At 38.7% G+C, this 15,926-nt stretch overlaps 1 protein-coding gene across 2 annotated transcripts in view; it reads left to right on the top strand.

The window, feature by feature from the left end:
* Nucleotides 1–15,926, top strand: part of gabrb3 (gamma-aminobutyric acid type A receptor subunit beta3) — an 84,410-nt gene that overhangs the window by 41,051 nt on the left and 27,433 nt on the right. For both annotated transcript variants that reach the window (XM_061233599.1, XM_061233600.1), the window contains exons 4-7: nucleotides 4,997–5,217; nucleotides 9,181–9,263; nucleotides 11,002–11,139; nucleotides 12,652–12,804. In XM_061233599.1, coding sequence (XP_061089583.1) covers nucleotides 4,997–5,217; nucleotides 9,181–9,263; nucleotides 11,002–11,139; nucleotides 12,652–12,804 — 595 coding nt within the window. The remainder of the gene's footprint in view (nucleotides 1–4,996; nucleotides 5,218–9,180; nucleotides 9,264–11,001; nucleotides 11,140–12,651; nucleotides 12,805–15,926) is intronic.

Consider the following 15,926-nt stretch of genomic DNA (forward strand, 5'->3'; position numbering starts at 1 on the left):
GGTGAAAATATTTAGAAACGGCAGGAGATTTGCAGCTTCTCATAATAGTACGAGCTGATTTTTTTCATTACTTGCATGATGTTACTCATGATCATTTTGGGTGCCCTCCCATAGTTTTATCACCCTCACCCCTCCATCTTAGACTTCTGAATCATCTTCCTGACACAGAAAGATTAAAAATAGAAGACTTGATTCCGTATCCTCTCTCTCTAATTACATATAGCAGGAAAATGTTTCCCTGTTTGAGAATTAAGTCAAAGACATTAACATTATGGGTGATTGCCAATGGAATATAGAGTGGGCTCCAGGATTATTGGCACCCTTAATAAAAATGAAGAAAAAAGGCTGCATATAATAAAAATCTTGGTATAAAGGAACTATATTGTGTCATTCCATCACCTCCTGTTTCAACAGGGTATAAACATGAGTTAACACTCTTTAGTTGTCTTTAGATGACAAAGAGTTAATCCCTTTGTCATCCATCAGCATGAGAAAAGCCAAGGAAATGTCAATGCAGAAGAGACAGACACCTGGTAATAGGTACAAGAAATACATAAATATCACCACTTAGCACTATAAGGGCAATCATAAAAGTTTTAAATGTATGGAATGGTTGCAAACTCAAGAAAAAAATGAAAGACATCCAGACGCTTTCCCACGGATTGTACTGATTGCCGACATGATGTCCCTACCTGCCTGTAGGCCTGTATATCGGCTATATTGACATGGGTGTTTGCCTGACAAAGATCGTGCTGGTTGAAACGTGGCATCAATAAACCTGTGGGAACATAAATTCAGTGTATATTCTTTTGTCATGTTTTTTGCCCATGGCAGACTTTAATATTGAGCTGCTCCATGAAATAATTATATTCTTTACTTTAAGGATCCAAAAAATATACTTTACAAAGCGCTGATTTAATTTGCTCATTTGTTTTCAGCACCTGCTATTTATAATATCTAGGCCTATTGTAAATATTTAATTCAGATGTCATTTTTTTAACGAAGAACCAGAATTGAGTGTTTTTCCAATCCTGTTTGCAAAAAATTACATGAACAACTGTCATTTTAATAGTAACCTCTATCATGGAGAAAAATTATGTATGGGATTGGCAATTAAACTCACCTACACTAGGGTGTTTCTTTTCTTTTTCAGCCAAAAAAGTTGATGGAAAAATGAAAGCATCAGCCATTTCTTTTGTAAATAAATCTGAACGATGCAATGCATCAAAGTAAATGCATTGACGGTAACATCCCAAATGATCTGGTCATATTGAAAAAACACTGATTCAATAAACTGATTCCTGTTTTATGGTCATTACCCTGCGGAGCAGGGGTTTCTTGGTGTTTGAGTCAATTCTGTATTAACTGGGATGGCTTTATGAATGGCGCCTGGCTCTCGTAAGAGTGCAGCCAGATTGAATTATTCACAACTCGTTTCTGGAGTGCATTCTCTTGGAGGTATACGTTTCCTCTCAGCCTGCTTCCTCAGATATGCACGCTTTACTGGAAAAGTGCTGATCGCAACTGAATAAGGACACGACGGCTCTTCTGATGCCAGCGAATCTACAGTCTCGTGTGGCCATTATCATTCAAGTGCATGCATGCGAGATATGATGTAGACTTATTTTTCAGACTTATTAAGTCTTCTGTTGCTGTAGCCTATGCACTTAGAGGTTTGAGGTGTTGTGTGTTCAAAGATGCTCTTCTGCATACCACTGTTGTCATGCATGGTTATTTGCTGTATTGTCACCTTCCCGTCAGTTTTGACCAGTCTGGTCCGTCTCCTCTGACCTCAGTCATTAACGACGCGTTTCTGCCCGCAGAACTGCTGCTCACTGGATGTTTTTTGTTTTTTGCACCATTCTCTGCAAATTCTAGAGACAATGAAAATCCCAGGAGATCAGCAGTTACTGAGATACTGGCACCAACAATCAATCGACGATCAAAGTCACTTTTATTCCCCATTCTGACATTTGGTCTGAGAAATAGCTGAACCTCTTGACCAAGTCTGCATGCTTTTATGCATTTAGTTGCTGTTGCATGATTGGTTGATTAAATATTTCCGTCAACAAGCTGGTGTATAGGTCTACCTTATAAAGTGATCACTGAATGTATCTGCTAACATCTGCCAGTTACAGGGGAAAGGAGTTGCCATTTAATAAATGCAAGCATTAAAAAGGATTCAGTCAGAAATATGTATCTATTCTGAATTTCAGCTTTTAAATAATAATTTAGATCACTGGTCTTTACATTTGAAAGGCCAAAGGGCATGTCAGCTGGCATTGTGATGACACAACACTGTTACTCAACACTGAAAATGCAATGTCTTCCTCCTTCCATGACTTTTCCTAAATACATACGTGGGCTTTGAATAAATTTTGTCATTTTAAAAAAGCAATTTAGGAAATGAATACAGTTTTGCCGTTTTCTGTACAGTAATGTATTAATTGCAACATACTCCATTGTCAGATGATCCACACACAATCACTCACACATATACACATAGAAGCCATCAGTGACTACTTGCTTCATTTTTCATTTTTCTGCTTTGTTAAATATATTACTCTACAGAGGTTGCGTAAATGTCACTGCTGTAGTCCCATGTCCCACCCCCCCAGCTCTCTCCCCATCCCCACCTTTTATTTTGATTAAAAAAGCTTTTTGGGTGATATCCAAGTAAGGGATCTTGTTAAACAAAACCAAAACAACATAATGTCATGAACGCAGCGGCCCGAAACGCTGTCTGCATTGCTGTTGTGGGGGGTGAGGTGGGAGGGGTTCTAGGGGGCTGGAGCCTGTAGTGACTTTTTGCGGGCTTGTGTCACAGCAGTGTAATGCTTTGTACAACTGACAGCAAGGTAGAGGTCTGGGGCAGGATGAGTTCAATTACAGTATTGGAGTGTCTCCACAAACGTGGTTCCTGCTACCTTCTGGAGCTCTCCGTTTAACATGTTATTTAGTCTCTGGCTAGGGCAGGACCAATCCCTGCTAACCCCAAGGTGTTGTTACAGATCGGTGTTCTGGAATGAGAATGATGATCAGAGTGGGTGCTTGAAAAATTACACCTTTGCACTGTGTCAGGTTTTGTGGAAAAGTGACTCTGTGTGGCACTCAAATGTAGTTGTGAATACATTTGGGATCTGCATTAGCGCTGTAATACGCAACCAATGGCAGCTTTACGTATTAACTGGACCATCTCTGCCGCTGTAAAGCTGTGCATGATTGGTTTAGAGGCCATAAAGGCTGCCTGGCTATTCCCGTAAAAGAGGCTAGGGGGAGGAGTAGATTGGAGTGTGTGCTTGGCAGGAAACAGTAGAGACTGTAGACACTGCCTGAATGCATGTCATCAAGGCCAAACCTGATAACCAGCCATTTGCACTATGCTTGTGATATGCCACACACTTTCTAAGGATAAGAATAGATAGACCCACCATCATCAGCCATTTTGGCTCAACAGCAAGATACTACTGTGTGGCATCAAAAGTAAAAGTTTGTTAGCCAATCATTTTGCTAAAAAAAAGTAATTCACCATTGTAATTACATTGTGAAATGAAGCACTGTGTAAAAGCAAGGAGGTGTTTATGTTCAACAAAGCTCATATAGTTACACAATTTGAATGACAAAAGATTGGGGCTGGTTTTAAGATTAGTTTTAGGTAGGGCCTTATCTTAATGATTAGGGTTTATAGTTAGGGGTAGACTTGTACTTGAGTTCTAGATTAAGGATATTAGTATTAGCAACAAAAGAAATCATACTGTGATTTCATTTTAAACATAAAGAAGATACACAATCATGCATAATGTAATAACAGCAAATGTAAAAAAAAAAGAAGTAGCAAATTAACAATTTCTGTTCATTTATTTTTGTGATCATAAATGGTATCAACATTCCAATAAAAGTTTAAAAATTTGATCATTGGACATACATTGAATATCACCAGAAATTAGCATTCTGCATTGTTTTTTCTATGCTATGTCTAGGCAGTTTTTCAAAAAGGACATTTGGAGACTCTAAAGGGACACATGGAAAAAATTGGTATTATGGGTCTTATGACATGTAAAATACTGCATTTTGCTTACTAAATTATCCAACACTTTATATCCTGAAAAAAAGTGTTTGCACCCACCTGTCACCCTCCAGCTACCACTCTGTCTTAACCTCCCTCTCCTTGCACTCTACGCAGACAGCAACAGTTCGAGAAGATAAATAAGAAAAATAAGAATAATAATCACAATAATAACATTTGTACACTAATATATTCTATTGATTTTTCTATAAGTTTTTGCACCCAACCCCCATCAAAAATATTTGTGAGTATCTGTATTCAGGTACTTACCGATATAAAATGGGGTCACGTCACTGACAATGCCCTCTATTGTGGAGTTAAAGGTGCTTTCATTGTCTTCCTCAGAAATATAAACAAAAATTCCTTGGAACTCCTCCAAAGGAAGTCCTCTATTTAGACATAGGCATTGCAAAAAGCATTTTATGTTGTAAAACGTCAACCTTTTTTTGGCATCAAATCTCAGAACTTTTTGCCGAAATATAACAGTCTCAGTGTTCATATTGAAAATGCTATGGTTTTGCTATACAGCCAAAAAACGCTGCTTTGTTTTATGCTAGCCTAACAAAATATACACCATTGAAAACATAATGTCATTAGCTAAAATGCTTTCCAGTCATCACTTCAATAAGATGCAGGTAGTTGGTTCTTTGTTGAGCAGAAATTATCCTTTATTTTCTTAAACATGGATGGGGGTAATGTATTTTCTCTTAAGAATTGAAGGGATTCATTTGCACAACTTCTGTAGAATGGCCAATAAAAGCTACTTGACTGAAAAATCTAAAATCCTTTTACAAAACTAAAATCTTTAAGACAAAATCTTTTTGCATTATAGTGCTTATGAAGGTGTTCATGACCATGACCATTTGTAAAACAGTGATACTGGATCTTTGGTGTAAGCTGGGTAGTAATTGCATCCTCATTTTCCTGCAGGACTACACATTGACCATGTACTTCCAACAATACTGGAGAGATAAACGGCTGGCTTATGCAGGCATACCATTGAACCTAACGCTCGACAACCGTGTGGCAGATCAGCTCTGGGTCCCAGACACGTACTTTCTGAACGACAAGAAGTCCTTTGTGCACGGCGTCACAGTGAAAAACCGGATGATCCGGCTCCACCCCGACGGCACAGTTCTCTACGGCCTGAGGTGAGTGCTTTAAAAGGGGAAAAAAACACTAGCTAGTCTGATTTTTGCCACCTGAGAGGATTATGAAGGAGAGCTTGGACTGAACCACATTACACAACTTCCTGAGCTGTGAATATATGTGGCTGCCTGGCCGTTTTCTAATCTGGCTGATCTATCGACCTTCATCTGTACATGCAGCAGTCTGCTATTTTGGGAAGGCTTCAGTTTTACGCCCCACAAAGTGGCTTTACTGCAGATATGCTGTACTGCAGGCAGTGTTGTAAGACTGACCACAAATACTCTAAAAGGGAAAAAAAATAAACAGGGCTAAGTTAACCTCTGCTGCCTGTATTACAATTAGGCAACACGAAAAGATTTTTAAAAATCAATTCAAGAGTATGAGATATTTGCCTTGTCTGGAACCATTAACAGATAAATGCACACACTTGCATGGTAATATGGATGGGTGCACCCACATTAATACCCACATTAATTCATCTCTGAAATGAAGTTCATCAGCCTGTTAGATTAACTAATGCTCTCTAAAAGGCAGGCAAATGCACTGTGCAGATAGGCCCCTCACCGTTTTAATCAGTGTTAACGTGAGCAGTCCTACAGGACCAAAGTGGTCATGGCCACAGAACCTTTCTTGTACTGTACATTCATAGAAAGCAGGGGCTCATTTCACGAAAGATTTTCACTCGCAGATCGCAATATCTTATCAAAACGCGTTTCATGAAAATTCATCACTTACGGATCGCAAATAAACCACAAACTACTTACTTCTCACAAAACATTTCTTCTTAGCAAATATGTGATTTCCTCTGATAGTGCTGATAGTCTGCAGGGACAATTTTTCTAAGATCTATATCCTAAAGTTATAGGCTATAGCCTACTTTCATTATTTTTAAACCATTTACTTCTGGAAAGTACAAAGAAAGTGCATATTAAATAATCTCTCTTCTCTGGGATTTCGTTCAGAGAAAGTACTTTAGGTATATTTAAAATTTTGCACTACTTGGTCTCCCAAGCACAATAGGTAGTTTACAAATTCTCATTAATGCACTAACTGAGAAAGCACACACATTTGTGTGTAGAAATAGGTAAGCTACCACTCGTAGGCTAAAGAGTCGTAGCTTATGTGATGCCACTTACAGAGTATGCTATTAGATGCTGCGCTAAAATAAACTAGCAGCACACACAACAGTTACATTTGAAGCAACTGTGATTTGGGTCACCACTTTGTCACAGGTGATGTTACTAAGGGATGGCATGTAGGTGACATTTGTAATATCCAAATTAAAACACTAACACAATGCCTAACGTTGCTATGAAGTGTAGGCTATGATATTAGGTGTACCAGTTAGATGTAATAGTTCAAATAAATCAAACCATTAAAATTAAATTTTTATTGAAAGCGTAGCTAGATATTTTTTAAAAGATACCTTTTGAAATATGACACCCATGGCCAGCCCACTATGCTGAGGAGCGCTAATGGTGTGCCAAATGCAAAAGTTTGATAGGAAACCAAAAGGAAGCAGGTGGATGAGAACAATAGCCAATTTAATGATTGCCTACATGGACGCGTTACATGGATACTGCCACATTGCTCAGAGTCCAAGATAGAGCCCCTAATATGTAAGCAACATAGATAGTTGAGAATAGAGCCTCTCTTTTCAGTTAGATTATTTATGAGCAGCTGGTCACCCTTTGCATTTTCTCGTTTTCTATTCTTATCCAGTTTTCACATGTTGCGGATTATTTATTGAAGGCTATCATATTAAAAACTTAATTAGAGTTAATGAATGGTCATCACTGATTACTTTTAGATTTTCCTTATTGATTTGAGTCTGTGATAATCTGATATCATACAGCACGTAGCTGAACTGATAATGAATGACATCTCACAGAACCAGTTCTTCTGTGGTTTGATAATGTAGCGCTATGGTTTAGGCAGTGGCGGCTGGTGGCTAAAAGACTAATACCTAACAATGGCTCACGCTCCAGCATTGCTTTTGAAAATATGCCATTTGAATATATGCCATTTGATGAATACTTACAATACCATGAGCTCATACATTTTTCAGGATAGCTGGCACCAGTGGGAATTTAATCCATAACCTTGGAAGTGTTAGTGCCATGCGCTTCAAGTTGAGCTACAGGACTACAATATAGGCCCCTACTCAGTTAGAGCAATAAAACTATGAAACCAAGCCTTGCTATAGTCAGTGGACTAAAAGACAAATCTCCATAATTGAACCGTCAGTAATGTGGCCTGTCTAAGCGCAATTACACACTGGTTAATGCATGCCACATATGTTGTCTGAGTTTGCACAGCCACAAATGTTGCCTTCGATATTTCATCAGTCAGTTATTTTCCATAAACAATGAAGTCAGGTGGCTCATATCTGACGTGTAAGTCAGTTACCAGTCAGTTAAACAAGTGATCGGCTTAGTGGCTATCTAAAAAAATAGAATTGGTCAACCAAGTCTAGAAACATGTCCTGCTGTACTGATGTGGTAGTTTCATCCTACTCATCGCAAAGCTAACCTGTGTCCTCCACGAAATGTATTACAATCACAATTTATGACAGTTTACAAGTTCATTATGTCTCTATACATAGCTCCAATTAGCTGCCTTCATCAAGCTGACAGACTATGTTAGCTTTACCCAGCATTGACAGAATGAAGCCATTTTTAATATGAGTTTACTAATCGTCCTTCCAAATTGTTTCAAATCTGCCAAGAAAGCCATCTTGGAAAACAGATGATTAGTGAAGTGTATAATCCACCTTGCTCATATTTGTGCCCGCCATTTTGTTAATTTGCCACTACTTACATGCCTTCAATGGATAAGAAATGGAATGGGTGTGTCACTCACAGACCTTCAGAATGTAGCGGGCTGAATAAATTTAAACAAATCGAGGGGCTGTGTCACTATATTTAAAGCATGTCACACCCTTGACACTGAAATATTCTGACCGGGGGCTGAGAACAAGTAACCCTGTAGCTAAAATATTGGTCATATCCTATGTTTTTATGAAATAAGATGAAAAACGAGACCAACACAAGGGTAATTTTTTAAAACATATTTTCCTTTTTATTTTTTTCTTCAAAAGATGGGGAAGGCTTAGCTCTGTTAGCCCATTTATACTAGCTGCCAATGGGTTTATATCAAACTGTTGCAGATTCAAGCGCTGATGCTATGTAGCTATGAATTGTAATTCCTTGTTGTGCGCTGGTCTGTTCCAAGGATGGCAAACTGTTAGGATGGTACCAATAAGACGACGAAATCCCAAATGAGATGTGAGCCTGTGGAACATGCCGGGAGACACTATAACTGAGCGCCAAGCAGCAACATGGCCAAAAGTGAAAAAGTTAGCCACCCACCAACCCTTGAACAGATTTATACAGTGCAATTATTTTCGCTCTGTATTCCAGCAAACAAGCATAATCACTATGATCTTAAAGTGCAGACTTACAGCTTTAATTTGAGGGTTTTTACATCCATATTTTGTTTTTATACATAGTCCCCCCAATTTTAGGGGAGCAAAAGTAATTGGACAAATTAACACAAACTGAAATAAAGTCATCCATCCATTATCTGAACCCGCTTATCCCGATCAGGGTCGCAGGGGGGCTGGAGCCTATCCCAGCATACATTGGGCGAAAGGCAGGAATACACCCTGGACAGGTCGCCAGTCTATCACAGGGCACACACACCATTCACTCACACACTCATACCTATGGACAATTTAGACTCTCCAATCAGCCTAACGTGCATGTCTTTGGACTGTGGGAGGAAACCAGAGTACCCGGAGGAAACCCACGCAGACACAGGGAAAACATGCAAACTCCGCACAGAGGCCGACGGGGATTCGAACCCAGGACCTCCTTGCTGTGAGGCGGCAGTGCTACCCACTGCACCATCCGTGCCGCCGAAATAGAGTCATTATATTCAATATTTCATATCCTTCCCTTCAGGATCACCACGACAGCTGCTTGCATGATGGACCTGCGGAGATACCCACTGGATGAACAGAACTGTACCCTGGAAATTGAGAGCTGTGAGTTTTGTGGCTCCTACAACCTATTCATTCCCATCCCTTTCATGAGCCAAACACCTGGTCATATTAAATACTGTATATACAAACAATAGCCATACACTACTGCATTCATACTACTATGGCGATAAAGATGAAGGACATAAATAATAAATAAAAAAATTATTGGTAAAATTCACCTTAGAAGTGAGGCCTCTACTCTTGATGGATATTCTCAGAATAAAGCAGCCAGACCAACACCAAAATTATTTTAGCATGTCCTTGACTGTGACTTACAAATAAATAGGTACCTTGTGTACTACCCTTAAAAATCCACATTCACTTGCTTTTTGGTTAAAATGTTTTTATTAAATATTGGCCTACATGAAAGACCACTTAAAATGGTACACCAAGAAAAAAATGTCACCCGAGCTTAGTTGGAAAATTAAATGTATTTATTTACATGTATGTTTTAGATCATATTAATTTGATTCCCCTTTTGCAGCAGGATACTTGCATATGCCATTTGGATTAGGTATCTTGCTCTAGAGTAAAAACAGCAGTCTCCCACCTGGGATTTGAATCTGTTGTACAACTAACCTAGATTCTTAAATATCATGGCACACTCCATATTGTAATCTAAAGCATCTCAGTCTCTGTTTTATGTTATATGAGAACAATCTTCACTGTATAATCAACTCAGAGGTATTTGTGTGGCCTCCAGGTAGCTAATGCTGTAAATACTCTCGTTCTGTAAGCAAAAATGCATGTAGGTGTGGCCATGGCCCAAGGTCCCCATTGGCGAGGCAAGAATTGGCCCAGCCTCACTGGGGAAAGATAGGGGGTAAGCTGGGTAGTTTTGATGGCCAAGCTACTCTCTAGCGCCCACTCCTGGTCAGGCCAGGCACCTGTGGATGCACAAACGGAGAATGCGCTGACCTTTTAATCTTCCGACAACATGGACAGTATGTAATTAATGGTGCATCTGTAGTGTGAAAAGAAACAAGATTACTCATCACGTGAATTGGATTCACATGACTATGGCTCTCTCATATTGAAGTTGGCCAGAAGGGTGAGCAAACTTGGTTGAGTTCTGGTTGGGAAAAAATTGGGGATACAATTTGAATAAATAAAAACAATTTTAAAAAGTACTTTTAACTGTTATTCACATGAAACTGCTGATCTCCTGGGATTGTTCTGCACACTTGTCTCTAGTGTTTGCAAATAATGGTGCAAAAAAAGAAAAAAAAAATCAAGTGAGCAGCAGTTCTGCAGGCAAAAACACCTTGTTAATGAGAGACGAGAGGAGAATAGCCAGATTGGTCAAAGCTGATAGGAAGTGGTATGCAGAAGAGCATCTCTGAACACACAACACATCATAACTCTAAGTGGATAGGCTACAGCAGTAGAAGTAAAAAGTCTAATAAATACCTAATAAAGTGCTCGGCGAGTGTATTTCATCCCTCATATAAATTACGTTAGAGTTGATTTAACAGTGATAATCTTTCTGGGTACAAGTTAGTAATAAAGAGAGGGAAATGGTAAAACTATCCAGAGTGATTTCTATTTATTTATAAACTGAAGTCACAACCACAGAATATGAAGAGTTTCCTTCAGAATATTTCAATCACAGTGTGGCTAATCTGTTGTATCCTACTAGTGCCTTATACTTTTACATCTTTACAGTAATCTAAGATTTAATTAAGTGACATTCAATGACAGTCCCTCTCTCTTAATGTGTGTGTTTCTTTCCTTGGAGCAGATGGCTACACAACAGATGACATTGAGTTTTACTGGAAAGGGGGAGATAGTGCTGTGACTGGGGTGGCCAGAATTGAGCTACCTCAGTTTTCAATCGTGGCTTACAAGCTGGTCTCCAGAAACGTCGTTTTTTCAACAGGTAAAGTGAGATCAACGATTTTCTGACATAACATCAAAACAACGAATGACTGTCTGAGCTGCTGCATCTCTAGGGAGTCTTCTGCCTGATTTAAAGACTGGCTTTGCAGAAAGACCAAAAGTGCTTTGGCAAGAGACCACTGGAGTGATGTCAGAAGTTCATAGGGTAGTTGAACTTCAGTAATGATATATTGCACTTTGCATTCTTTCTAGGCAGTATAATTTAGAACAGTGATCATGTTTACACTATCATATTCTATGTAAAATGAAAATGAAGCCAGATCTTGAACGTGCCATTTGAAACTTAACTTGTATCTCCGTGTCTTGAATATTTTATTTGCATTGTCACCGTCACTTTATCTCAATAATAAATCATGTAGGGACAGATGTGATTTCCAGGGTTTGTGGCAGAGATTACGGAACATGATTGTGGCAAAAGGAGAAAAGAGAAGCCCTCACGGGTTTGCTTCTTGTGATCTTCCTGTTTTTTCTCTGCCGTTCCCATAAGAGCCTCCTCCCCCTACCCTCCTGTACCACTTATCTGAAAGCTTGCCTAATTACCAAGTTCACATCATGCGCAAACTTCAGTCGGTATTACACTGGAATGGAGGATGATAATGGAGTGCCAATTACCCCACTGTTTCTTCAAGCCCTTTCTAAAAAAAATGCAGCACTTGATACAGGGCATCAGATATTCATGAGGCACTGGACCCACAGCATAAATTATTCCCTTCGAAAGCTCTGAACACTCGTGGAGACACTACAGCTATGATTCATTCCCCCTGTATTCCCACTCCTAAATTAATCACATCTATAATGGATATTAGTTTTTTTAAACATATTTTGAGAAGAGAGAACAGCAAGCTTCTTGTTAGCATAGTGCAGATAGGGGTAAGCAGGCTACAGGACGTTGCAGTCTACACTAACAAGCTAGTCTCTTGATTCTTTATTTAGTGTCTTCATTCTGTTTAATTAACAAAATAAATAATAAATGGTATGTGCATAACAGATACCCTGGTCAATCATAAATGTATGTAAAATTTTAATTTTCGTTCCTTGCACAAGTGTACACACCCCCTGATTAACGTATACCAAAAAACAGATATATACTTCTAGTACATTCTATGCATGTAAACTGAACCCTTTCCGTTCTCCTCTGGTATTTATGATAGACAGACTGGAACATTTTGACAAATGTACACATTCTTACAGTTTTTTCTTTCTTTCAATTTTCAAAAGGCACAAAAGTTCAAACTACTCTTTATTTCATATGTACAACTGAAATAAAAATGCATATTTAGTTATTTCGCCTTTAGCATTCTGGGCCTGGAGCTCAAGGCTAAGCTATCACAAATCATTGTGCAATTTGGACTGCAGATGCTTGTTGCCATGGCGACAAACCTAATCCATGCTGCCATCGCCATAGCAACTGAAACAAAACAAAGTATGGCTGCGTGCCCCTTGAAATAAATAGCTTTTTCTTCTTTTTTTTTCCCCAATCATGTTTCCTTAGGAGCCTACCCACGACTGTCTCTGAGTTTCAAACTGAAGAGAAACATTGGATACTTCATTCTGCAGACATATATGCCCTCCATTTTGATCACCATCTTGTCTTGGGTGTCATTCTGGATCAATTACGACGCCTCTGCTGCTCGAGTGGCTTTGGGTACGTGCACTGTAACCACTGCAAGGTATTGCAGTTGCAGTTGACTGTAAATGCATATCTCTCTCTCTCTCTCTCTCACACACACACATCCTCTCTCCATTTGAATAGCAATGAGGAATAACATCTGCAAATGTGTGTCAAGTCATATTTGTGTACAAATTAGGACAGAATGTGTCAGGGAATGATTTGACACAGAATAATGAAAGATGTCATTTACTATACATAGGCTCATGCAGTTACCTTCTGTGGCCAAGCAACTGTTATTATCATAAATGAACAGAACCAGACATGTACATACTGTAGATTTATAGTCACTGCAGGCAAATTTCACTTTAAAAAGTTGTCAATGTGTTTTGAACTTCAGCAGTATTGCAGCATCTCAGATTTTGCGGGTGTTTATTGTGTTTGCGAGAGAACCGGTAACACAGACAGGGCAGTGACTTGCAGTATCCAGCAAAGCCCAGACTGCTGTACAGGACTATATGCCCGTTAGCTTGGGTTGCATAATGAGATGAAGTACATGCCGGGAGCCAGGCTGTGATTCAGTATACCCCGGCAGCCTGGCGGGGCCCTCCAGCTGGAGAGAGAATATCACCACTCCCACTAAAGCACACTCTTCTCCCTGCGTCTTTTACCACTGGGCTCCCACTGCCCTCTTCCTGTTATAGATCTCCCTCCAGTAACCTGCGAGAAAGTGTGTGCATGCCTGCGTGTGTGCGTGTGTGTGTGTGTGTGTGTGTGTGAGTGAACTTGATTTCAAGAGCAATCAAATCAGTGCTGTAATTAAATAATGTAAATAAGTGGAATATGAGGACCTAGAATAGAAGCAGTAAACAAAGTCCTGGGGTAATAAAGGGTCTGTGGTTCCCAATAAAGGTACACCTGCAGTGAATCACACTGTAACACCTGAGATAGAAGCTGTAGATAGAAAGAAGCTTCCAGATAAAGCTAATACCAAGAGATTAATGCAGCCAGCCAACAATCAAATTTCCCTCATAACTTAATCACAAGTAAGCAACTGCACTCGTGATTTTAAAATAAATGATACATATAGCCAACTATTCTCCCCATATTTTAATTCATTTATTTTTCTCTGAGAGGATTTATACATCTTTTTTTTTGCAGTACTATGAGAAATCTATTTGAGAACCTAAAATGCTTTTTTATCTAAACAGAATTTTAAAGGCACAATTTCCCCACTACCTCAAATAAAGAGAAATGGGGACTCTATTTGAAATAACAATACTAGAATTTAACAAGCGTTTAAAATGGAATGGCAATCAATGCACTCTTTATATTTAGCGTCTTCTTAATGGGACAGTTCACTTTCTGTGTTTTTCAAAACAGTGCAGTGAATTATATTTCAGAAACAGGTCTCAAATTCTGGTAGAGGGTTATTCGGATATTTGTGGTCTGTGAGAAGTGAGAAAGCACAGAAACATATTTAATTTTCGTGTCAAAATCCTCTGTAAATCGACAATATCCTTCATTGCGCACAAAAAAATTATTTGCAAATCAAACACATACTTTGATGCAACCGAAAGCAATAAAATTAAATACTTTTAAAAAATGAAAATAGGTATACAGAATAAAGCAGTATACAGAAAATATATAACTTATTCATAGTATTGGGTGTTCTAGCTCCAGAAATGTAGTTGTCCAAAATAATAATGCGATCATCTTAGGATATACTATATGTCTCCATTCAGACTAGGTTTCCAAGTAGGCCGCTTAAATCATCCCAGTTGGCTTGGAATATTTGAGCTGGAATTTAAGTGCTTCAGATCCAAACAAATGGGTAGGTTAGATTACTTGATGTCAGTGGTCCTTAAAGCATTAGAAAATGATATTCAGATACCCTAAAGACGCTGCTACTTTCCAGAAAGTCTTTTGAGGCAGAAGTGCACAGGCTCTTATTTTGCAGTTCATAAAGTGTGCCATTGACACAGGTCAATCATTACAGCTGCCGGCATAATTTGGCATGCAGAATGAGTCAAAAGAGGTTATAGCCCTAGCTAGTTACAAAATAATTAATATCAATATGTCAATAGCATGTTTTATTACATTTAGGAACACCGTTCAAGTCATATCTCTCATCACTGAAAACACTATCACAGCTGCGTTAAACCAATGGGAAACCTGGGCTGCAGCCCAGGGCCTCCCCGGGATGTCTTCAATTGTTGTTTCATCAATCATAGGTTTGCGTCTAATGTTAATTACAGTACAACAGATACGTGTTCATGTAGTATATAATAGATATAAAACTATGTTTAATAAAATAAACAAAACCTTACACAAAGTGTAGGCCTATTCGCATGTCCTCCTCTCATTCGCATAGGCCTACTAACTGCATCCAAAGCAAACACTTTTGATTGGTCTTTTATGCAAGCTGTAGTTTTCAGTTATTTTCAAACCACATTGTAAACTAGCATACATTTACAGCATACTGAATCTATTTGAGAAATTTTGTCTAACATCAGGGAAAATGAAGCAAAAATCCAAAATTAACATTTTACTTTCATGCACAAGTAAAGGTGACAAACCTAAAACATTACATTGGGTAACATCAGTGAGAGTCATAATGAGAGTAGCAATGTTGCTATGGCTAATGACTGCTCCAAACCCCTTAATGCTGGGCCTGAACACAATTGCCACTTTCAGACATTGCACACAAAAATACACACATTGCTGTGAAACATTACACATACTTCACATGTTTCAAATGTGCTGCAATATTCTAATTCTAATGACTGTACACTCAGGGAGCACATTATTAGGAATACTTTTTAGACTTAAGTATTCTGCTGCTGTAGCATATTCACCTAGAGTTTTGATGCTTTGTGTGTTCAGAGCAATCATACCACGGTCAAAGTCACTAAGATAACATTTCTTCCCCATTCTGAAATTTGATCTGAAAAACCGCTGAATTTCTTCACCATATCTAAATGCTTTTATGGATTTAGTTGCTGCCACATGATTGGCTTATTAAATATTTGTATTAACAAGCTAGTGTACTGGTCTACCTAATAAAGTCGTGAGTGAGTGTATAACGTTCATATGGAGGAGGTTATCCCAGTTAATAATCTGCTAGGTGTGAAATGCAAAACAAATTATGGGTACTC

The sequence above is a fragment of the Conger conger genome, chromosome 3 (genome assembly GCF_963514075.1).
Source record: "Conger conger chromosome 3, fConCon1.1, whole genome shotgun sequence".
In the NCBI taxonomy this organism is placed as follows: domain Eukaryota; kingdom Metazoa; phylum Chordata; class Actinopteri; order Anguilliformes; family Congridae; genus Conger; species Conger conger.